Consider the following 24,359-nt stretch of genomic DNA (forward strand, 5'->3'; position numbering starts at 1 on the left):
TAAAGCATGTGTATGCATCACCTACTGCCATGATATCTGAAATGTGGGATATATTGGTAACTATCTTTGCATCCAACAGTGTCTGCAGTTGATAGTTATTGATCACTGTGTTACAGAAGGCCCCAGAAGAGCACATCAGGGTATCGATATCTTGTTCCCAACATCATTTCCCCTAGCAGGAGCTACAAATGCCTGTAAATTACCATGTAAAAAATAACTTTTCACCCACATTAAGGAGCTGTACAGATGTTCACCCTCCCCACAAAATCACCAAGCTGGCACAAAGAGTGGAATATGGGAGTTTGCTTTAATGTGGTACTGACTATAAACCAAATTGGAATATGAGCATCATTAAATAAGATTCCCTGCAGGTAGAATGGCCTCTGTTGAAAAGCGTGTTCCTTAGCTTCATTCTAAACCCACACTTGAGTTTCATTTATTCTTGGAGGCCCTTTAGAACAGACTGTAAATTCATGTACACATCTTTATTGAGGTTTGAAAGAGAGCTGCTCCGTCTTTGTGGTGAGATGATTTCTGGAGACATTAAAGGAAGCAGTTGCTACGCTCTTAACTTCTGTAAGCTGACATTGCAAATTAAACCAAATTCCTTGGTTAAAAAGTGGTTTATTGCATTAATTAAGTGGCTTCTGGAGATGCCACAGTGTTGGATACCACTTGAGGTAACAACAAATAAATAATGAAATGAGAGAAGGAAAGCGATGGCAATGGAGGAGGGGAGAAGTCAGAGGAAAGGGGGAGGCAGAAACACTGTTTATGCACTGCTGGGGGAAAAGTAGGGGGTTTATTCTGTAAGTATCTGCCTGTCATCCATTCCCATATGAGCTGAGGGGTTTCTGCTGTTCAACCAGTCTGAAAGCAGCAACAAATGGCAGGAAAGCAGCTGGTGATAAAGAGAACAAACCGATGGCCTATGCTGTCAACTGGGAGTGCGATCATTCTGCATTAGTATTAGCTTTCTTTAGGTACTCCATATGCCAGTCTGACAGTGCTGGATGAAGATAGCAGGTATCTCCTGAGAGCACTATAGACATGGAGCAGGAATAGCAGAAGTAGCCCGTGTACATGCTGCTTCTCTGGAACCCTCTTCAAAAATCAGACTGACTCATAGTTTCTGCTTTATTTGAAGAGGGAACATGCTCCAATCAGCTTCATTTGATCGTGAGTCCTTCAACAGGGAATGCAGGTCTTAAACTACACTTACCTCAAAATATTGTGTTAGGGAATGATTTAAGAAGCTACCTCTTAGCGACTATAGGGTAAACTTGAGTTAGAAAGGATGCTCTTGCAGAACAGAACTATTTTTACCTAGAGTGCAGATGTTATCACTCCTGTGCAGGGAAAAATAATCCTCAGGTGCAATGGGAAGCCAAGCTTCAGTATCTTAACCTGATATAAAGCAGAATGAAAGCATTAAGTGCAATCAAATGCCAGTGGTCTCGAGCACAGTTTGAACAGGCAGGATGCTCTCACAGAGATGGTAGCTCCCTTGTTTGATACACAGTCCAGTTACCTCCTTCTTCTTCAGCCTTGCAGCTTCTGTAGTGTCACAGTCCTAACATTAGAGCAGCTATTTCCTCACGTGGTTTGGCTCTTTCCTAGTATTAAGGCTTTTCAGTGGTAATCACTGTGAAACCTTTGTGGTGTTACAAACTAAAGCACTACAGCAAAGAGCAAAATGACTTCAGAGAGTAAGGGTTGGATTTGGAATCAAGTTTGAGCCAAGTTTGGTTTCTGCAGCAGCCCTAAGCATTGATGATAGCAGTATACATCTACAAAGGACTTTGTCCCAAGAGAAGTCATGCGTTAGTGTGTTCGTGTTCAGCAATGGGATAATATTGCCTTTTGGAAAACAACCTGTTCTATTGGCATAATTGTAGTGTGGTGTTACAGCAATCTGAGCTCTTTAAGTATTACTTGATGTGCTGTTTAGTATCATGCCACTGGTAAAGCGGAAAGAAATTGCTGCCTTGTAAGTGGTCACTTACAAGGAAAACTATACCCAAGTGCTGAATGCATTCTGTAAGCAGCTTAGACACGTTAACACCAGACTCTGACCTGAAGTATGGTAACACTAATCCATATCTTTAGTTTTGCCTTGTACAACGATTCTCCAGGTGTATTGAGCCAGGCTTAAATAAAGAACTGACTTGTAGCCTATGTACAATGCACTAGTTAATGTTGTATGGTAAGGCTGTGCCTTAGTGGGAAAAGGAGTCACATCCCTGGTTTCCTACGTGTGTGAAAGGAGAAAGGATGGCAAGTCTGCTTCCATCACCTCAGCTAAGAGCATCCTGAATGGAAACACATGAGCTAACTACACCTTTCACTGCAGTGTTACTAAGAGGCAAAGTTCAGCTCTGCAACTCCTGAAGCAGAAATTATTTGCATCCAGTTCGGAGAATATCTGATACTTGTTTTCCCAAATGTGCTTTCCAGGGTTTCACCAGGCTGTTCATGTTCACAAGGAGTTTGCTGGTCCTAGAGTCCTCCTGGCCTGCTATGAGATAGTCAGTACCTAGTTGAAATAAATGAAAAGGGAGAAAAAACTTTAGTCAATACTGAATAGAACAGAATTAAATGCAGAATTGCTCCATTTCATAAGGATCTGGCCTCTTTTTTGAGGCCCTACTACCTACATCTTATGGTTATAACCTAGGAAGTCTGGCTCATTATTTTCACACATAATACCAGCATATATAATACATCTATTCAGATCCAATTTTGCTACTCATCATACCCATAACAAGCCAAGAGTAATGCTACTGAAACACATGAAGTTACAATGGCTTAAAACGAAGGTCAGACAGATCAGATTCAAACCTGGCCATCTGTACGTGGAGGTGTTGAATATGTAAATGATACAGGCCACTGGAACTATGTCAATGTGTAGTTGTAATTCCTGAGCATAAATCATCTGACAACATTGAACCTGTGTGGACAGGAGTCAGCACTGACAATATGCACATCAAAGTGTGCATGCACATGAGATGGCACATGCATAACCTGGATGAAGCAGGCTAAGCTGTTACTGCAAGAAGGGCAGCAATAGGGAAGGTTGAATTGAGGAATGTAGCCATAGCTCATGCTCACAATGAATTATCACCACAGTTTAGAGGGGATGGAAATTAGTTGGTAAGCGTTTTGTTCTTACCAGGGTTGAGAATGGGACATGTGCATCCCCTGTTGGTCCAGGATTCTGGGTAAATGCTTCTGTTGCTCCGAGCAATTTTCACTTTGCCTGATTTCAGGACCTTCTTCACCTTCACAACAACTTCTGCGTGGGTCCCTTTGTCATGAGCTGACAGGATTCTTGCTTTTATCACTGCCAGAAAACATACCAAGATAGAGACCAACAATAAATTCTGGTTTCTGCTGCTAAAAGGTGGAACTTTAACACCTTGAAAGAAGACATGAAAAAATCACTGCAGCTGCATTGCAATGCTTGTGCACTTCAGTTATGGTTCTTCTAAATAAAGGTGGAGAAGAAGAGCCACATTTTTCTATTGAAGTAGTTAACTGGTCTTTTCAATATGTTATTTAGCAACTACTTTTTAATGGGTTGATGTCAAACGCTTGGAAATCATAGAAAAGCCCTTGTATGTGCACATAGGAAGGGTGCAAAAAGCAGATCAGCAGGTAACAGCCTGCTTTTAAGTGCACTGATTCCAGGCTTTGTATTTTGCAGTTCGGAACCTTCTTTTGGGCTTTAACACTGGCCTCTTAAAAACTTTATCCTGTGGGAAGGGACTGTCTGCTCTGCAGGAAGGAAGTCAGGAAGTTTCCCATCAGACTGTGTGTGTGTCACATGGCTGCAATTCCATACAACAAACCAGGAAAAGCGTTCTTGTTCCATGGCCCAACATCTGGTTGCTGCGATAAATTTCTGTGCCTTTAATTTAAGAGGATCCCATAGCTTTTTGGCAGGGTAATCTCATCTAGATTAGCCCCACAAGTGGGCTGCGCTGTGTCAAGGCACGAACACATCAAACCTTTGGATGCTAGAACTTTCCTTTCTTGCTTCATGTGATGGCATGAACCAGGTGATCGTAAAACACACTATTAAATACATTCCTGGTAAATAAGCACGGCCATTTGAACCTGCATAACCTGTGCAAAACCAATGGTGCTTTAGATAGGAGATTTTTATCATCCATTCTTGATGTCAAGTTCCAGTTCTAGCACTCCTGCTTCTGAGTAGAGGGAAGGTGACTGGGTGGAAAGGAGCCTGATTCAGTTCTGATAAGAAGTCAGACATGTCAAAAAAGGTAGAAGAAATCCTACCTCTTATTGCCTGCCTTAGCCACTTCTGTCATTTTTCATAGCTATCAGCTAATAACATGCAGAGGGAGAACACAGTGAAATTATCATGCCTTGAGGACATGTTACTGCTCACTTACCATAAGCGTATTTCATTTGGCAGAAGTCAGAGACACTTCCAAGCACCTTTTCTTTACAAACACACTTTTCTAGCAGTGGAACCAGAGAACGCAGACGGTTGAGGAAGAGCCAGGACATGAAGAGAAAAGCAAACAATACTCAGTTAGAAAGTTATATGGATATAGCTCCTATAGCCTGGATGGACATTAAGAGTATGCTTGAGAGTGAGCCCAGTTGTTTGCAGATTGGTTTCCTGTTAGATGATGCAGTGATTGTTCCGAAATCTGATAGGTACTGTTGAGCAAAATGCAGCCCTTGTGGGGTCTCTCATACAGTTAATAGACCAATACTAATACAGAGATTTGTAAGAATCAGATCCAGTTGTAAAATAGAGGTGTCCCCCAAGAGTGGTGCATTTCAGTGTTGGCTGGCATCATCTTTTTACAAATAGCATTTGAAGGTCAGCAGCAAAAAGAGAGCATTTTTCCACACAACCTTACTCATGACTTACCAGTTTCCAAACCCGAAGTTGAATAGTAAAGTTGGTTTGGAAAATAAGGGTGTTGCAGCCCAGAAACCAACCATAGCCTGGGCTGCATCAAAAGAAGCGTGACCAGCAGGTCAAAGGAGGTGATCCTGCCCCTCTACTCTGCTCTTGTGAGACCTCACTTGGAGCATTGTGTGCAGTTCTGGTGTCCTCAGCATAAAAAGGCCATGGAACTGTTGGAACAAGTCCAGAGGAGGCCACGAGGATGATCAGGGGCTGGAGCAGCTCCCATATGAAGATAGGCTGAGAAAGTTGGGACTGTTCAGCCTGGAGAAGGGAAGGCTGCAATGGAGACCTCATAGCAGCCTTCCAGTATCTGAAGGGGGCCTGCAGGGATGCTGGGGATGAACTACTCATTAGGGACTGTAGTGATAGGACAAGGGGTAATGCGTTGAAACTGAAACAGGGGAGGTTTAGATTGGGTCTAAGGAAGAAATTCTTGACTGTAAGGATGCTGAGGCACTGGAATGGGTTGCCCAGGGAAACTGTGAATGCTCCATCCCTGGCAGTGTTCAAGGCCAGGCTGGACAAAGCCTTGGGTGCCATGGTTTAGTGTGTGGTGTCCCTGCCCATGGTAGCGGGGTTGGAACTGGATGATCTTAAGGTCCTTTCCAACCCGAACTATTCTATGGTTCTATGATAACCTTGATAGTTCAGATTAGCAAATGTTGTCTGCAGATGGGTCAGACAAGCTAGAGGTGAATGGGGAATTTACATCAGGATGGAAAGGAGAAAGAACTGGCACCAAGTGAAGTTACTAAAGGTTCTGGACTCTGGGCTGTACCTGGGTGCCTCAGTGCAGAAAACCCCTGCTCGTGGTCGTTCCATCTCCACTCCTCTTCGCTCTCGTTGGCCGGTGTTTGCACCAGGTCAGGGATTCGGCCGCCAATGGGGATGTTAAAGAATGGCTCATTGTCATAGCTGGGGAGACACGTAAACCAGAAGACATGGTTAGGACACAGGATGGCTGGGAAGCCCCTGTTTGCTGTATGTGCTGTATTCAGACAGATGAGCTTGCTTTCTTCATGTTGAGAGTGCAAATGAGAGCAAGACTTCATGCCATACAGAGATATCACAGATCTAGGGGTTTATTCAGGCCTTACCAGTGCTGGCTGAGCATTTTTAAAAGTATGTATTGTGCTTGTTTAGCTTCTGTCTGCTTGTTTTTACTGAATTAAGTAAGTCAATGTTAGAAACTTAGTCACTAGGAACTGAGGACACCTGCAGGGCCCATAAAATTGCAGTCAATTTAAAGCCATGTATTTCCATGGAGTTGCCTGTTATTACTGCAAGAAGTCATCGTTTCAAGATTGCTTTGGATAATACAAAGGACTTAAAAGTGCCAAATGGAATTGAAGAAACCTTTTGTGATTTACAGTCCTTTTCAAGTGATTATACCCCCACCACGGCTGCAGTGTTTCAGCTAATCTTTGTTTCACTTCACAGAACCCCGTCTCACCAGGAACCCAAAGAAGGCTTTGCTTTACCCATCGAAGCAGTTCCCGGTGTGCTGGTCGCAGTCTCTGGCACAGTCACAAGGGCGGCAGCCGTGTTCTCCAAAGCCCCAGTAGCCCATGAGGCACCTATCACACTTGGGACCCGCCACTCCTGGTTTGCAGTAACAGAATCCTGTCTTGGGGTGGCATCGCCAGCTCCTGTTGAAGGTTGCGTTGGCTGAACCCATGGGCTGGCAAGCACAGGCTGTGGAGACAGGGTAAGAAGTGGCTGAGGTTGCGTGCCATGGGGACACCTTTGCAAGGCTGAGCAAGTCGTGCCCTCTTACTTATCATACATAAAGTTGGAAGGGACCTTAAAGCTCATCCAGTTCCAACCCCTGCCACAGGCAGGGACACCTTCCACTGGAGCAGCTGCTCCAAGCCCCTGTGTCCAACCTGGCCTTGAGCATTGCCAGGGATGGGGCAGCTACAGCTTCTCTGGGCACCCTGTGCCAGCGCCTCAGCACCCTCACAGGGAAGAGCTTGTGCCTAAGAGCTCATCTCAGTCTCCCCTCTGGCAGGTTAAAGCCATTTCCTTTGGCCTGTCCCTACAGGCACTTGTCCAGAGCCCCTCTCCAGCTTTCTTGTTGGCCCCCATTAGATACTGAAGACTGTTATAAGGTCTCCCCTGAGCCTTCTCCTCAGTCAGAACTGTAAACTCTGCATTGTCAGCCTACATTTGCATTGTATTTTTGTTTCTTGACTCATTAATCACAGCAAAACAAGTACAACAGGGACCCATTTATGTGTGAAAGTCTCTTCTTCCCTACTGCACAAACCTTGGCCATCCAGGGTTTTGAAGCAGGAGCAAGATGCCTCCACTGTGGGTTTGTTCTTAAAGGGGTTTGCAGGTGATTCACTTCTTGTGTTTTGCAGAAATATTCACAAGCATGGATGAGGTAAAGAATTACAGCTATTGCCTTTTGTGTGAACAGAGAGGTCACAAAACTGCTGTTTAGAGTATAACATTACCAACTGATACGTACAGCCGTCACCACTGGCTCCTAATTTAGGATTCATTTTTAATGAGGGAACCATAAATCCAAATACATGCATTTAAAATATGTATTTTTAATATAGGAAACAAGTTAATTTGATTAAAATAAGAACTGAGCTGAACTCCAACCTTTAGATTTCAGCTCCTTTTTGTATTCACAAAGCATCATGCCCTAGCTTTTGCTTGTAGCAGAGGCTGGAAAGGAAACACAGCACTGCTTCATCCATCTGGATGAGGGCAGAAAGAAAAATCTTGTGGCTAAGACCTGCTTTGACAGAGATTTTCAGTTAAATGTTGGGCACCCAAAGTGTTTGAATAGCTTGAATCAGGGGCCAGCCTTTTGGATGCTTATCTGAACCAAACATGAGCTCCAGAGCTTTTGAAGTTCACCCATCATTGCTTCTAATCAAACTACTTTTCTTCATGAGCTCACAGATAAGAGACCAAATGAGCACTGATTCCACACACATCATTTTCCAAAGGGAAGGGGCAAGTATATGCCTAATAAGAGCATTAAGTGCAACAGGGACAGATTCATCTGCAAATTCATATTCGATGCTCAAGAAAACACCCTTTGAAAATAGCAGGAGAAAAAGGGTTAGCAATTTTGTTTCAAGGGCATTTCTCTGATGATCTGCTTCCTACACAGGCATTTTTTCACCCTGCCCTGTGTTCTTTATGCCAATATGTTTAATACTATTAGTACACTCTGCTGTAGACAGCTCTCAGCCCCTTGTTTTCAAGGGACACTCACAATAGCCTAAGGGCAGAAAACAAGCGTGCTGTCATGGGCAATGTACTCGGCACAATGAGCTGCTTGGCGGATGGCAGCAGCTCGCCTGTTTGCTGCAGAGCAGCCTTCACTTTGGGAGCAAACCCAGGCACTTTCCTCTCCCTTCTGGAGGGCAGGTGAGGGTAAAGTGCTCACTAACACTGACAGGTTCAAAGGCAGTTGCTGCTCAACTTGAACTCTTCCTGCTCAGTTTTTTGCAGGGCTGACTGTGTCACCCTAAAAGGCAATGCAGTTCTGCACATCACCCAAAACCATGGATAATTGGGAGTAAGGAGGGGGAATGCTTCCTATACTGCATATCAGTCTGAGCCACAGGAAGAGATTGCCAACATCTGGGTTGGCTTGAATCCAGGGTTATATCTCTACTGTATATCTCCACTGTATTATCTCTATATGTATGGTCTGTCTATGGAGTTTTCACCTTAAATGTCTTCTGTTTCTGCATCTTCTGGGTCTGTCTTTATCCCCATCTTACTTCTGGTTTTCAGGTTTCATCAGTTAAGGGCACAGAACAGATAGGCAAATCAGCAGCATCACTGGACTACCTATCATCAACAGAGACTACACCCTGATTCAGGAAGATGAGACCTTCTCCCACTTTATTCCTGAGGGGAAAAAAAGCCTTGCAGGACAGTGACTGACAGCACTGGCAGAAGCTGAGGAAGAGGTAGGAAAAGAAAAAGCCTTTCTGTTCCTTTTGGAGCTACAATTCAAGATAACTAATGCTCCTGAATGAACAATGGGGCATATTCCCCCAGTTAGAAATGGGACAGCCCCTGGTAGATCAGAGAGCAAGCTGAATCAATAAGCGCACACCACTTCCAGATGAGTTATACAAGTGGCTTGCAAACGCTTTGCTCAGTCTGTGTTTGTTTAGCATTTCAGCTCGGGTGTGTACATTGTCTGGCTTCCAGAGCATTAGAGCCAAAATCCCAGTTGTGCAGCTAAGGTAACTCCCAAAATAAGAGCCCACATGTCACATGCTGAAGGGGCAGCTGCTGCTGACTGGGTTTTATCTGTTTAACAGTATCAGATTTGCAGATAAACCTCACAAAGAAGCATAAAAGGAAGTCTCCAAAACCTCACTCTTTTACATTTCCCTATATTTGACAACGCAGCGTCTTTCCCTGCTGATTTTTGCTGCTTTTCTCTTGGCAAACCCTAAGTTTTCTCTCCATCCGCCTCCCTGGCTAACAAAACACCAGCCAACACGACAATGGCCTTGTTTGTCAAAGGCATCATCAATTATGTTAGGGACGGTGTGCAGACAGTTCTGGCTCAGAGCTGGCTGGTTTATTTGGGTTCTCCCCTTGACAGCAGCGCAATGAACAATTTCATCATTGTACTTTAACACTGGCCATCAGGCATGAAGCATCACAAAGCATCCTCTTGCCTTTTAGTCTCACTCCTACACTAAGTTTGTTTGGTCAGAAACTACTGCAGAAAAGGAGACAAGGAATAATGAGAAATGAATAATTTATACAGCAGCTTCCACTCAAGTCCCCAGTAAAACTGTCTGCCCTCGGCACAGCTGTCTTCCCCCTATCAGTAGACACAGATGTTAAACATAACATGGGTTAACACAGTATGGTTCAAACCTATAGGAAAATAGCAAGTGCTCCAAGTAGCTCAGTGGACTGCAAGGTTTCTTTCTGGTAATACTGTAGAAGATAGAGATAGAAGTTCCTCCTATTTTATGAGGAATAGGCAAAATGATAAACCAAACCCAAGCCTTTTGAATGTGAAATATATACACATGCATCTTTGGAGCATATGACCAAATCCAGGCAGTCTGTAAAGCATGTCAGATGTGGGGATTGACTCAGCCAATGTTGTTTCTTAACTGAAGGAAATAAGATAGACAGCTGTGTGTGTGGTCAGGGCTGATTAAGGACGACTTTGAACCAAGACGTGATCAGGCCTTTGTGATATTACAATTAGAAGTTCAACCCCCCCCTACTCAGGAGTAAAAGGATGAGAAGCAGAGCTTTTCACAGGGTGTGTGTGCATCTGGGGGCATTTTAATTTGCAACCCTTGTGCTTAAAGTAAAGTAAAGCAAAGCTTGCTTTCCTGGAGACCATTTTTGATGGCTCTACATGCCTGCATTGTTTTTTTAAGCTAAGCAAAGGGTAAGTACAAAAGATTGTGCCATTTCAGAAGGATCCTTTAAGCCTCCAAATAAGCCACAGGAAAGAGCCAAGGATACAGCAGCTTTTCTAGCCGTTGGTTAGGAAATGATTAGGCTTCCGAGTCAAAGCTCTCATACAAGTCTGTATCCAAACTACTTAATCCTGTGTTGTCACCCCCAAAAACAGGCAGGTGTGTGCCTTGCTCTGAGGCTCTTTGATGCTTTCCTTTTAATACAGGTTTAAGCAGCGTCAAAACAAGGTTCTGCACACGACCTGACTCATTCATTCCCCTAGGAACAGGGGAAGCAAAGGACCAGAGGCAGGCTACCTCTGCAGGCAAAAGTGAATAATAGATTTACTCTTACATGTCACATTTCAACAGATATATTTCTTTCCCCCCCAAGGGAATGTCTTTGGAGAGTGAGCAAAGGGTGGTTTGGATAGCACCAGGACATCCAATTGTTATACAACCCTCTTTTCCTAGCAGTGATTAAAAGAGAATGCTGATCATTATGATGACTAATGCATCAAGACTCTTATCTGGGCCTGGGCAGTGTCCTGTTAACTTTCTGGGAGCCTGAGGGGGATGTCACAGCTGAACCTGGATTTTGCTCTGGATGGCAGAGCACTCTTCAAGCGTGCTTTCTCAAAGGGATTAGCACAGCATTTCATTCAGCTTTTCCATCACATTGCCTTTCTCAGCTCAGCATCTACTGTACACAAGGGTCAAGTTCTGATCTCCCATTGAGGGCCTTATTTCCCCCTCCGAGTTCAGAATGGGAAGCTGAGGAACAGGTTACTCTCAACATAATCAACCATTCAGACTGCTGTTTGCAGTTTATTACTGCTTTTCAGCACTTGCCCAGTGGGTGGTTTTCATTTGGTGGTGTTAGCCCGACACTGTTAGTGTGGTTTTCTCAAAGTGAGAGGATGCCTTGGAATTGCTACATGTAAATCCTCACAAACATGCTAATCCACGAATGGCAGCTCTTATATGTGGAATCAGTTGGCTGAGGTATGAGAGAAATGGACCTGCAACCAAAAGGATGGAGAAGAGGGTCTCTATCTTGCATCCTGTGTGAGGCTTAAGATCAGCTCTAGGCATAAGGAGCTGATGATGGTCCTGGAGGTGAAATCTTCCCTCTATCAAGCCAAGTCTTCTGACCAAATCAATTCTGCCTGTCTGTGCTGGTGTTTCTTGTTTTGCTGACACTGGTAACAACCAAACTAATGAAAAGCCCCTTAAAATTCTCTGCAGCAGTGCATTGTAAAGGGAGGTGCACACTGCCTGCAAAGCACATAGGGAAGTGTTTGGGGATGAGTTCTTTCATACAGAACATTACCCTATTAATTTAATTAGTCAAACATTGTGGGAATTCTCCTTCTCACCTAAAGTAAAAGAGGAAAGGTACAGTCTAACCACCCCCCTCTCCCAGGTTTCTCTGTACATATATCTACTATGTGCTTTCTATTTCCACAGAAGTACAAGCATCCTTCACCCATCAGTCTGTTGTAATAGCTGAGGCTTTCTAGAGTGAACTGCAGTACTCTTGTGTCACGATATGGCAAGCATCCACACATGCCTTTACATGCTGAATCAAGCCCATTAGATTCATCTCAATCAACAGAAACTCTAGTGCAGGCTGGTGGTCCAGAATGCTCTTAAATCAAGGAGGAGAAGCAGATACCCTCTAAAGGGCAATACAGCTCATCTAAGGCAGCTACCATAGACTGCTAGAGGTCCCACTGTTTCTCCACTGATTGTACAGCTAGAAAAGACCACCACTTTCAGGTGGCTGAAGTAGGAGGGCAGCTATCTAGAGCTGAGCATGCAAGTCAGAGTGGAAACAATTGCATCTGGGGAACTTCTGCTGGCAGCAGCATGTTCCCAGGTGAAAAGAACAGGATTGTGCTGGACTGGCACTGCAGGAATAAAGCTCTCTCAACAAGGTACATCTCTGAACCGTTTCTTTTGCAGAGGATTGGCAGGGGGTACCCAGAAGCCTGTAACCAGACCAGACAAAAGAGGCAGAGTCAAGGTCTGATTTCACCCAGGCAGGCTGTTCTAGGGTTTCCACACAGATAGCCTGGCTTTCAGACAGTGTTTTTCCCGTCTTTGCTGCTCTCCAGCTCTTCTTGACTTCAGTGTTAATCTAATATTACACAAGATGTTGGTTACTGCACCGTCACCTGCTGTTAAATACAAGAGTACATACACAGATGCTTCGAGGTGCTGTGAGACTGAAAACTGATCTTCTGGCACATTTTATACCCATTACAACATTTCTCTGGAAGGAATCTGCTCACAGTTAGGAACAGGATTAGAAATAGGCCACATAACACAGTCCTAGGGAGAGGAGTGTTTGTACCCCGAGTGTTTAAGGGGTATCTTGATGAAGAACAAAGGGTCAGGAAAGCTTCAAAAGCAAATGATGCCAGTGGGTATGAGAAAAGATGATGGAGAATGAGGTTCTCTGTGCTGTAAATGATGCTTGAGCTGTAGGGAATGAAAGCTATCCAAAAGGAGAAATTGAATGATTTGTATTAGAAATAGCAACCTCCCAAATAGATGCCAGATGGAATCAGATGTGTGAAGCCTGACAGGAGACTCAGGAAATGTTTACAGTAACTAAGGGATATTTGGGCTGTATTCCAGACTACCTGGGTGCAAACTACCTTGATCCAGAGGTTGTACACCCTCTGTGTACAGCCATTAGTGCCTTTCCACCTCAGTTGCTTCCACAGACATCCTGCTGAGGTGTTAATGAGTCAATTCATTTGGGCAGAGCACCCCATAATACCCCAAATTACCTCTGTAGAATTCCATAGGTAAGTCTGGGTGAGCCCTGATCTGTTTGTTCCCAGGTGGATATTCATGGTCCCATGCTTCAAACACCTCCTGCAGCCAATCTTATAGGTATTTATGTGCACAGATGTAGCACAATCAAATGGAATTTAACAACAGCTTATACACAGGGACACAGTCTCAAGAGATGCAAAAAGAGCTAAACATGTGCATGTACCTTTCCCCAGGATGCAATGCATTTGGACAACTGCAGAAGTTATCACAGACAAAATATGTGATACCAGGGGGAGAAATAGACACAAAAACCCAAGAAGATGCCTCTTGATCAGAAAACTGGAGTTTAGGAAAGGAATACAAAGCAAGGGTGACAATACCCATTAGTTGCTTCTATAGGAGTTACTGATTTCTTTCTTTTAATGGTTTTTCCACCATTCATGCATCTTCACCATGCATAACACGTCACTTACGTTTGCAGACCTCTGCAGAGGACATGGGCTTCCCTCTGTCGCGGTAATACCCCGGTTTGCACCTTTGGCACCGATGTCCCTCTGTGTTGTGCTTGCAGTTGTCACAGACCCCACCACTGCGCTTCCCTGATGCCAGCCACACGCTCAGGTCAAAGTGGCAGCTGTCAGCGTGGTTGTGACAGCGACACTCTGGGGGGAAACAGGAGGAGGCACTTCAGGCTGATGTGATAGACACAGCAATACCATGCGAATGGGAGCATTTTCCTACTGTAAATCACGGGGGAAATACCGGAATGTGAGGTACTTCACCTGCTGTAATCCTTTATTTCCGTAAAAACCAGGAAGTGGGATACAGAGCAACAGTCCCAGCAGGGTCTGAGAAGCTGGGTTGTTGTGAGCTACGTGGTGTTTTTACAGTGAGACAAACTAACCTGATGGTATCATGAGCCCTGCACAAACCCCTGGAACACTAAAACATGAACGGATGTAGCTGCATAAAGAACAGATTTCTGCCTTGTAAATTCCACTTCCCAATAGCCCCAGTGGGTCAGGTGCAGTGAAACAACATTCAGGCTGAAGTTTCCAATCAATAACCAGCACTTATCCCATTTCTATAATAGCACCTTTAGTGTAAAAGACAGAGGTCTGTTAGGGAGCTTTGCCTGCTCATCCTGAAAGCCTGGATCAGTAAACTCCTTCCCACTTACTTCTGCATTCATTCGGTGCCCCCGTTTTCCCATCTCCTGGCTTCCAAGGCTGATCGTTGTATAGTGGTGCGCATTTCTCACAGTGGTCTCCTGCAGTGTTGTGTCTACACACACACTTCCCATGGACCTGGCAGGGGAAAGAGAGCACAGTCACAAAAACACCCGAGCAGAACAAACCCAGCGAAATTCTGGGCTGTGTAACCAAGAGCACAACGATCCATAGGATTATAGAATAGTTCGGGTTGGAAAGGACCTTAAGATCATCCAGTTCCAACCGCCCTGCCATGGCCAGGGACACCTCACACTAAACCATGGCACCCAAGGCTCTGTCCAACCTGGCCTTGAACACTGCCAGGGATGGAGCATTCACAGCTTCCCTGGGCAATCCATTTCAGTGCCTCATCACCCTAACATAAAGAATTTCTTTCTTATACCCAATCTAAACCTCCCCTGTTTCAGTTTGAACCCGTTACCCCTTGTCTTGTCACTACAGTCCCCAATGAAGAATCCCTCCCCAGTATCCCTATAGCCCCCCTTCAGATACTGGAAGGCTGCTCTGAGCTATGAGATTGCTATGAGATTCCAAGTGAACAGAAAATTATACCTGCAATGCTGTGTTCAACTTAGAGCATCTTATTACCAGATAACTGAGAAATTTGAAGATTTCAACCAAAATGAGCAGAACCTGGCATGGCTGAAGAATGGGGCTGCTCTTCAAACAGAAACTTATTGCTGAAATTGGTTCTGCTCAAGTCATTTCTCACACCAGGGATATAATAGCCAGTTCCACTATAGACTCTGATTTGGTGCACGAGATTCTGTAATACCAAGCCACATCCAAGAAGTGCTTTACAGAAGGGGTTTATGTTGGGGGGAGGTGTATTTTATTTCTTTGACTGAGAAATAGGAGCCCACTATCTGTTTGCAATGCCTCAAAGAAAGGGTTTCCTGGAGAAATTGAGGAAGCATGCAGCATAAGGAGAGGAAAAAAGGGAAAGGTGGTACCATAGGCCATGTTCTGCACTCATCACAAGAGAAGCTGCTAATCAGTGGCATTTTACCTGCAAGGAGGTACTTGTTCTATAGCAAGAGCTTCATGGGTCCCTCTGCCTCATGTGCTGCAGAGGATGCCAAGCTCAGCACCCTCTGTCCTAGCTCTGGCCCACTGCACATTACACAAAGAGCAGAGGCTGAAACTTCATTTTGACTGAACAGCATCCTCTAATCTCACCACCAATGTGCATTACATTTCTCCATAGCCTTTCCTGAAAGGCAGTCTCCCTATTTGCAGTTCCCCCTCTCCCACTATAACAGGTAGCTTGGGATCAAGAGAGAGTCATTCAAAAGAGCAGTTGCATGGATGCTCTCCCCTGCCCCCAGGCTCATCTCCCTGCAGCGATTCCCTCTCTGCTCCCCTGGTTCCTAATCCTCCCAGACCAGATATGTCACACAGCTCGCACAGGGGCCAGCCTGCAGCTGAGGCCACCGTCCTTCCACAGCCAGCTGGCAGCTCTGCTGCAGCACAGAGCCGTTGGCTGCCTCCTCACGGAACACTGAGCACAGGCTTCAGGGTAGGCATTTGTCAGAGCTCAGCACCGCTGAACCTCAGGAGGATATAGCAGGTAGCACATTGTGTGGTGCCTCTCCAGACCGCGGTACAAGAGAGGCCTCCGCATCCAAAGTGCCAAATAGGATGGCAAATTAGAGATAAACTCCAAAATACTAATAAGGAGAAGAATAGGTGCTTCTTTCTGCTTGGTTTTAGCACTTGAGGCTTATAAGCTCCCTCCTGTAGACACAGTGATTGCTTTTCAGAATGGAGGGAAGGACAGGGAGTGAGAAAAGATAAAGTGAGCCTGACCCAGATCCACAGCTTCTCATGTCCCCAAACTTCTAACTATCTGAACTTTACAGCTCATTCCAAAATGGATCACAACCAAAGTCATGGATCCTGTCAGTCCTTAGGACTAAAGTGTATTTCAGTGGAAAACTTGTAAGTTGGCCCACTGGTTTTTTAGAGATAGGCACACAAACTGTGCATTCACCATGTTAAAAGAATACCTGAAAGAAATGGGATTGTACAGCTGGGAAATGGCAGCCTTAAACCATGCAATCATCATTTAGCTTTCATGACATGATCAAATATTCATTATTCCACAGGAGCCCTTGCAAAGCACTGATGGTGTGAACAGTCAGGACCACTTATCCAGAAAGAAAACAGGAAAAGTCCATGAGAAAGGAAGAGTCCAGCCAGTAAATGCCTTAGTTTGTTGCCCACTGGTTTCTTGCAAACTGTATTTTGTGGAGGCTCTCTAGTAATGGCCTGTTGTGAGGCATAAAGGAGGCTTCCTGCCTGTGGTCCCTGCTGTTGAACATCTTCCCAGATACATGTAGAAGGATGACGGGCTTAGACAAAAGGGTTGAAAAGCCAAGCAGCCAACAGACAGGAGACCTCTGAGCAGGCAGATGTCAATAGTGGAGCTGGAACTTTAGAAAGTGTTTGGTCTGAGGACTAACCTTTACCTTAAACCTATGCAAAAGTAGGGAACTGGGTGTTGGGGCAAAGGGAAAAGATAATGGAAGAGAAAGCACATCTGTAGATGGGTGTCTCGGACAGCATTCATAGATGAAGACAGCTAAGGAGGAGAGCACAACATGAGATGATAAGAAAGTACAGAACAGAGATGGGGATGAGAAGAGAGCAAGCACTTCAAGTAGAACACACACAAGGAAGGTGATTCATGGAGGTAAGCAGCCATTGCAGAAAAACTGGTGAATGCAACAGAAACTGAGCACTGGAAGAGACCTGTTACACCCCAGCATGAGGTGAAATAAGGATAGGGGAGGTGTCTGCAAGTAATAAGACAAGCTATTCTGTTAGAGAGGAAGAGATAGGAGAGGCAGCCAGAGACTGAAGTCCAGGAATGAACAAGAATGAAATAGAGGAAGCTGTCAGCTAAAGGAGGAAATGGGATATCTGCTTAGGGAAGAGAGAATGTGAGAGTCATGCTGGACACCAACACAAAGACAGCAAACATGTCCCTGGCTTGCTGTTCACTGCTGGAGCCCACATCTCTCACAAAAGTGGGTCCAAATCCCAAGAGGATTACGCTCACTACCAAATGTAAGACCTCAAGACGAGCTGGAGCTCATTGGAACATGAAAACAATCTTTGGTAGATAGATAAAATATAGACATGCAGATTCAGGGGAACAACACTGATAGCTTTCTGTGCCTTAGAAAGCAGTGGCAGCCCCAGAACAGCAAGGGATGTACTGGGGGCAATTCAGGAGCAACAAGAGCCAGGCCCAGAAATAGATTCACAGCATGGTTTAAAAGTTCACTCAGGAGGCAGAATGAGAAACAAGCTACAACACGTGCAAAGGGGTCCACAAGAGCAAAGCAACCTACAGCATAGGCACAAGGTCCATCCAGGAGGCAGAGACAAGAACACAGACCATCACATCTACAGCAGAGCTCAAACAAGGAGTGATGGCCCAGGGCTGAGCTTAAATAGAGCCCCTGGCCAATTGACAGAGAGGGTGGGTAAGAGACCCAGGTGGGGCTGGTCAGGGCTGTTATAGTCCTTTTAGTGCCTTCAGGACCCTGATAATAGTGCTTTGATTGCCACTGGATTAATGTCATTTGAAGTGTTAGGATGTCTGATTATTAGGAGGCATCTGAGGGAAAACACTTCAGGTTTCTAGATTTGCAGCTGGCAATCCAGGTGAAGGAGCTTGAAAGCGAAGTGTGAGGAATAGAGGCTTACATGAGATCCATGCCATCAGTTACAAAACCTAGCCAGTGTTCAGCTAAAGGATGGCTAGTTTATGACACTGATCTATATGAATACATGTAAATGTATTGGTACAGCAGGAGATTGAGGTGTGGGAGACTTCTGTTTTACATCTCCCATATTTCACTTTATCCCCAATGTTCAATATGTGATGCTGCATCACTCAGCATACACTGATCCTTAGCTACAAAGGTATTTAGGCCTGTAGCAATATTTAGGTACAGCAACTATGTTCTCAGTCTGTGGTTTCATCATGTAAAAGTCTTTGGGGCAATTTTGATTTGAGACATTTCTGCTTTTCTTACTATTTTCTATGCTATCACGTGCATCATGCCCTGAGTCATGTGTGAATTGGGCTGTGAAGCTAAACCATGTTAAAACAAAAGCTAAAACTGCTTTTTTTATCCTTGGCAAGAGTATCTTTAATCTGGATTAGCTCCCTCATCTGCCTCACAGGACAGTCGTGCTGTTACAAGTCGGGTATTGCTGCCAAAGGCTTTGATTTGTACATCTACCACCTGAGCAGCTTTGACTCGGGACATAAAAGAGGTTATATAGATCTTAATGCCAGGAGGATCAGTTCCAATGACATGGCTTGACCTGCTGTACTAAGCCATGAATTTCATCCGGTGGTTCCTTCATGGAGCTCAGTAACTGTGGTTGATTTATGGCAAGTAGCATAGAATCATACTCATGCTTTCACGCAATGGGTCCAAGAAATGACATGATACTTATTCACCTCTGACTGCACAGAGTTGCTTCACCTGAATCCTGGTTTGAAGCTAAGAGAGGCAGTGGAAACTTTTCCATCTGCTCATCCTGCAGTGTGGTTGGTGTTTTAAGCTCTGTTCAGCTCTGTACAATACCTGACACCTCGTGCTTTCCCTTTGCCCAGGTAGTTTCTTTTACCTTTGGTCCTTTCAGTAGATGCTGTGGTTGTTGCTCTTTCTCCTGGCTTATTCTCAGTCTATTTTAGGGCTTTTTTCCCCTGATGAATGAAGGGTACGTTTGGAAGCCTTCCAGAGCAGACCAACTGTTGCTGATTCAGAGGAAATGTTTGTCTTTGGGCTCTGGATTCACTTTGTGATATTGCCAGAGAAATTTGGGATACGGCAGTTTGCAATGACATCAGAGGCTGGTCCCTTACCTGCTTTTAGTAAAACACTCTTTCTGGGTCATTTTGAGTGCTTAAATACAAAGCAGTGTCTGCTCCTTCTCTTAGGGTTCACATGGGCTCTGTTGTCTCTCCAAATGCAGAGCTGTACCCATGCACATTTATAATCAATGCTTCCACATTCAGGTTCTGAGGAGACCACATTTGACTTTGAAGAGGCCAAATTCAGTTTTTCCCTTAACTTTTCCATATTCACAAGGACCTAAAAGGATGGGAGGCTTGGGAGTGAGTCCCAGGTTACAGTGCCTGCTATAGGTAGATTAACAGTCGGAATTCCTGCTCTAATCAGGAGTGGAAAAGAAGCCATTATTTTCCTATGTAAGTTACTGGTTTCTGGGGTAAAGTCTAAGGAGTGAACGTGTCTAAACCAAGTACACATATGGGTGTTTTCTGAGGGAACTGAATTTCTGGCTCCTACTTGATCACTTTGGTAAATGAAGTCTGAGGGAACTTGGCAAGGATGAGTGGAGCTGGGACACTTATGGCAAGGCCACCTGAGCCCATACAGGTTTTGGTCTCCATAGCAGTGAGTGAGTGAGCTGCTGCTGGTTCCAAAATCACTGCATAGGTGACGGTGAAGGAAAAGCAGTGATAGTTTTTAGCTGAATGTTAAGATTGGCACCACTAAAACCTTTTTGAACAGTAACAAAAGAACAGGATCAATAGACTGGAAGAGGTATGAAATTCATGCTTCATGTGAGAGGGTATAACTCAGCCTGTAACTGTGTCAAGGCACAACTCCATCCTCGGTCTGAATTCACCTCCATCAGCCTTTACACACATACCTGCTTGTGCCTTAGCTCACATTTTGTCTGCTTCCTTGCTTTCTTTCTGAATGCTAGCTTGATTTTTATCCACTTTTGGGCTAAGCTCTCCTTTTTACCTACAGTGCCAATAACTCCATTATCACTGGAACAAACTGCATACAAGTAACTGCTGTTCCCCTTAAATACAGCCCCTAAGTTACAGCAGGATCCAATTCTTAGTCGGTGTCTTAAGAATGAAGGAAGCAGAAAGGGGAGCCAGGATCAATATTTAACAGGTAAATGCCTGAATCACAGCATAATGAGCAAATCTCACTGTTGAGATCTCCTCGGCACAAGTGAGTTTAGTCTTGTTCGAGGCTTTGTTCCTGATGCCACTGAACTACCTTTGCTGTAGAAAGACCCAGATATAGTTTTCAGGACAGAAACTCTGGATTCTGATATAGGAACAAGGATTTGGGGGTTTACAGGTCAGGCATCATGGGTTGTCACACTGTGGACATGGCCTGTTCATTCAACAGGCAGATAATACTGTCGTTTACTTTGTAGTAAGTCTGGCTAACCCCAGCAACTGCCTCGGTTTCTACTGGTTAATCCACAGTGGCTCTAGGGGGGTGTGATGGAAAATCCACTCCCAAAGTGGGCCTGTGGGCTCTTCTCTGGTTTTTTTTGCTTCCATATGGATTGAGCTTGGCAGTGATCATCACTCCCATTCAAGTGAAATTATGTTGAGTAATGGAATAGATGAAGCCAAGGGAAAAACAGGTTTTTACAACTTCTCTGCAGATGGCTACAGCCTGGGGAGCATGGAGGGGCAGAGCTGGAACAGGGTCAGGACCAGCCAAATTTGTAAGGAATTTGTAAGGAATAAGGAAGGAAAAGGCAAGAAAGTCCATGATTTAGCAGAAAACCTGTGCACGGTAAGGGAAGGATTCTAAACTCCTGAAAGTTCCAAAGCTAATATGGAATCTCTTTATAATCCTGTGCAAAATTCCTCCATATTTTGTGTGTACCAAAGCATTAAAATGCCAAATCCAGGTACCCACAAGGTACAACCCTGGAAAGATTTGCTTAAATTCCTGGGAGATTTATTGAGGATGCTTGAATTCTCCGAAAAGCCTTGAAAAGCCTTGGTAACAGACTGAAAGCTTTTGTTCTAGTAGCACATAGGTGAGCTGAGGACAGAAGCAACATAGCAATCTGTTCAGTCCCAAGGGAGCTTAAAGCAGAAGGACTTGATGTCTGAGGCCAAACCCAGCAGCCCCTATGAGTGTCACATCACAGCAACTTCCTCATGTTGGTGGCTGTGTCAGATTCAGCTCAGACACAGAACAGTATTCACTGCATGGAGCTTAAATGAAAGAACCTAAGAAACAGGCTGGGCTCTGGGACATCAGAGAGGTATTGGTAGAAAGGGGTGCCTGATAGCTATGAGATGAAGTAATTACTTCTCTTAGACACACAGAGAGACTCTTGTAGCTTTCATGTGAAACACAGTCCTTAAAAGAACTAGAAGGCTTAATTTACCAACCCTAAAATATATTTACAAGCATTTCCAATCAAATGTTTCTACTGGAAGGGTTATTATGGCTCTTTCACAGAGATGAAAGTAGCGAAGAGCATCGCTTAAGTGATTAAAACAACAAAAAACAGTATTAAGGAGAGCAGTTAAGCAATAAAATCCAAATGCATTTAAATGGCTCCCCCAGAGCCATTGCTTTTAAGAAAAGCTGTTTAAAGATTAATCATGTTAGATAGGAAATGGTTTGCTACCACTTCCCACAAAATAAGAGGCAGTTTCCTACAAGTAAGACGAGTCTCGGCATGGGTGGATCCACACTGAGTTCGGGAAAGCTTTTAGGCATGTGTTTAAATACCACTCCTCAATAGGCATGTTTTTCTGATTTGGACTTCAGTAGTAAAGACATTTCCACAACAATACTAAAATGTAGGGAGAACTTGTTGACTTTATAATTGTAGAATTCCTGCTGAGTGAACCACAGCAGGATCGTACTGTCAAAACTGTGGTTATGCTCTAAACCATAGAGACTCAAAGCATCACGTTGGTGGCATGAATGCCAGATGCTCTGGCTGCAAACCACAGGTTCTCAGTGGAGATCATGGAGAACCTTCATAGATATCAAACACACTGATGGATTTCAGAAGGTGGTAGGAGCACAGTGGAAAAGCAGGGGATGGGCACTACTAAACCATGCTGTAATGGTCCCTGGGACCACTTTAGACCTAACATGACCTGAACCTTACCTGAATGTGAATTCAGAACTGGAGGAACTACTGCTTACAAGTGTCCTGCTGTTCCAGCTGGAATGCAAAGTGCTGGTTCTGCAGGGAGGGGAGGACAATCAGCTGACTTATCTGTCATTTTGAGTTGCAGTTCTGAAGCACATCTCATGCTAGGAGCTCACTGCAACTGTCCACTAAAGTTAAAGAGAGCCATTCCATGATGCTCCCCCATCAGCTTCTTTGTCATCTCTTAACACAAATACCTGAAACTTCCTCATCCACCTGCATGTTCCCACAAGGATTCCTGTGACCTACTTTGGTTCACTATGGGTAGAAAAGGTGTCAGCAACACCACTGTCTTTTCATGTAGTTCATGTAATTCTTGACTATTTTTGCTTCATAATTTGCATCATCTTATCGAATCATAGAATCATAGAAGAGTTGGGGTTGGAAAGGACCTCAAGATCATCCAGTTACAACCCCCCTGCCATGGCCAGGGACACCTCACACTAAACCATGGCACCCGAGGTTCTGTCCAACCTGGCCTTCAACATTGCCAGGGATGGAGCATCCACAGCTTCCCTGGGCAACCCATTCCAGTGCCTCAGCACCCTTACAGTAAAGAATTTCTTCCTTAGATCCAATCTAAACTTCCCCTGTTTCAGTTTGAACCCATTACCCCTTGTCCTGTCACTACAGTCCCTAATGAAGAGTCCCTCACCAGCATCCCTATAGCCTCCCTTCAGATACTGGAAGGCTGCTATGAGGTCTCCACGCAGCCTTCTCCAGGCTGAACAACCCCAACTTTCTCAGCCTGTCTTCATATGGGAGGTGCTCCAGTCCCCTGATCATCCTCGTGGCCTCCTCGTGTATGTTTTCAGATCATTACAGGAAGAGTTTGAAGTCCTTATTGAGTTTTAATTCTGGGGGAAATACCAGCACAGGGATCTGTTTCCAGAATTTACTCTGCCATGATCTTTATGTATTTAACATTCCTGGCACTACTTACAGAGTTGATGCGCACAGAGTGACGTTTTCTTAAACAAAACCTCCCCTTTGAGTTGCCAGCTACAAGAGAGAGCAGCTCCTGCATCTCTGAATGCTGGACATCACACAGACTGGCACAGCCTGGATCAGATAATGTGGAAACTGAGCTGGGGATTATCAGCAGAACTGCACAAGGTGTCTGAAGAGGAGGTAACATTTGTGAGGGATACGACAGCCAAGTCACCTACAAAACTCCTGTAGAAAACCAAGCTTTACCTTATGTAACCTCCATTTTGCCAACAAGGAATTGACTTAGGGCCAGATCCTGCTCCCTTTGAAGTAAGTGGAAAACTTTCCATTTGCTTCACTGGTCAGGATCAGACCCACAGGGAGTCAGGTTTGTGTCTGTAAACAGGATAAAGAAGCAAAAGAAACATCCGAGGCCACTTGTAAGAGTTTCCTGGCAGGGTAGGTACCAATAACTACCAAGTAAAAAACCCCTAATGCTTTACACAAACCCATTCTAATCCACATTTGCTTTCCTCTGTCCTTACTTGCTTCTCATGGACCAGAAAGAGGATTGTGAAATATCTGGCAAACAGCAAGGACTTTGGTCTTGATTTTGGGTTGTGTCCATGGGGCGCTTTCTGCTTTGTAACCTTTGCTCTGGAAGCACCCCTTGATGCAGCTAAAAAGTGTCATCAGAGCAGATCCCAGACCTGAGAGGTCTTACTTCATTGGAGCTTAATAAAAAAATAACTCACTGTAGAGCAACACATAATGGGAAGGCTTTTTTGAATTGCTGCTTAGGCAAAGACTTGTTGATAGATGGACCTTGCATATGATGTGATGCATCCACCCTCTTGCCTCCTGGGACATGAGTCACTCATGAAGTGCAATTCATCACAACTATTTCACCTTCTGCTCCATGAAGTCATTTGTGGCACAGAAAGATTCTATTCCCTTGTGACTGGTGGGGGGAAAAAAAACCCCAGTCATAGTTTACAATGGTTATGCCAGTAATATACACAATATTGTGTTTTCCTCCTCTGA

General features: G+C 44.5%; 1 protein-coding gene across 1 annotated transcript in view; it reads right to left on the bottom strand.

Moving 5' to 3' along the window:
* Positions 1-371: 371 nt before the first annotated feature.
* Positions 372-24,359, bottom strand: part of LOC101880121 (netrin-4-like) — a 42,473-nt gene continuing 18,485 nt past the window's right edge. Inside the window, exons 4-10 of the mRNA XM_005142104.4 lie at positions 14,342-14,468; positions 13,635-13,823; positions 6,433-6,646; positions 5,730-5,866; positions 4,419-4,487; positions 3,173-3,343; positions 372-2,536 (exon numbers count right to left, since the gene is read on the bottom strand). Of these exons, the coding sequence (XP_005142161.1) occupies positions 2,400-2,536; positions 3,173-3,343; positions 4,419-4,487; positions 5,730-5,866; positions 6,433-6,646; positions 13,635-13,823; positions 14,342-14,468 (1,044 nt within the window). The 3' untranslated portion in view covers positions 372-2,399. The remainder of the gene's footprint in view (positions 2,537-3,172; positions 3,344-4,418; positions 4,488-5,729; positions 5,867-6,432; positions 6,647-13,634; positions 13,824-14,341; positions 14,469-24,359) is intronic.

This window comes from Melopsittacus undulatus, chromosome 9 (genome assembly GCF_012275295.1).
Source record: "Melopsittacus undulatus isolate bMelUnd1 chromosome 9, bMelUnd1.mat.Z, whole genome shotgun sequence".
Taxonomy (NCBI): Eukaryota; Metazoa; Chordata; class Aves; order Psittaciformes; family Psittaculidae; genus Melopsittacus; species Melopsittacus undulatus.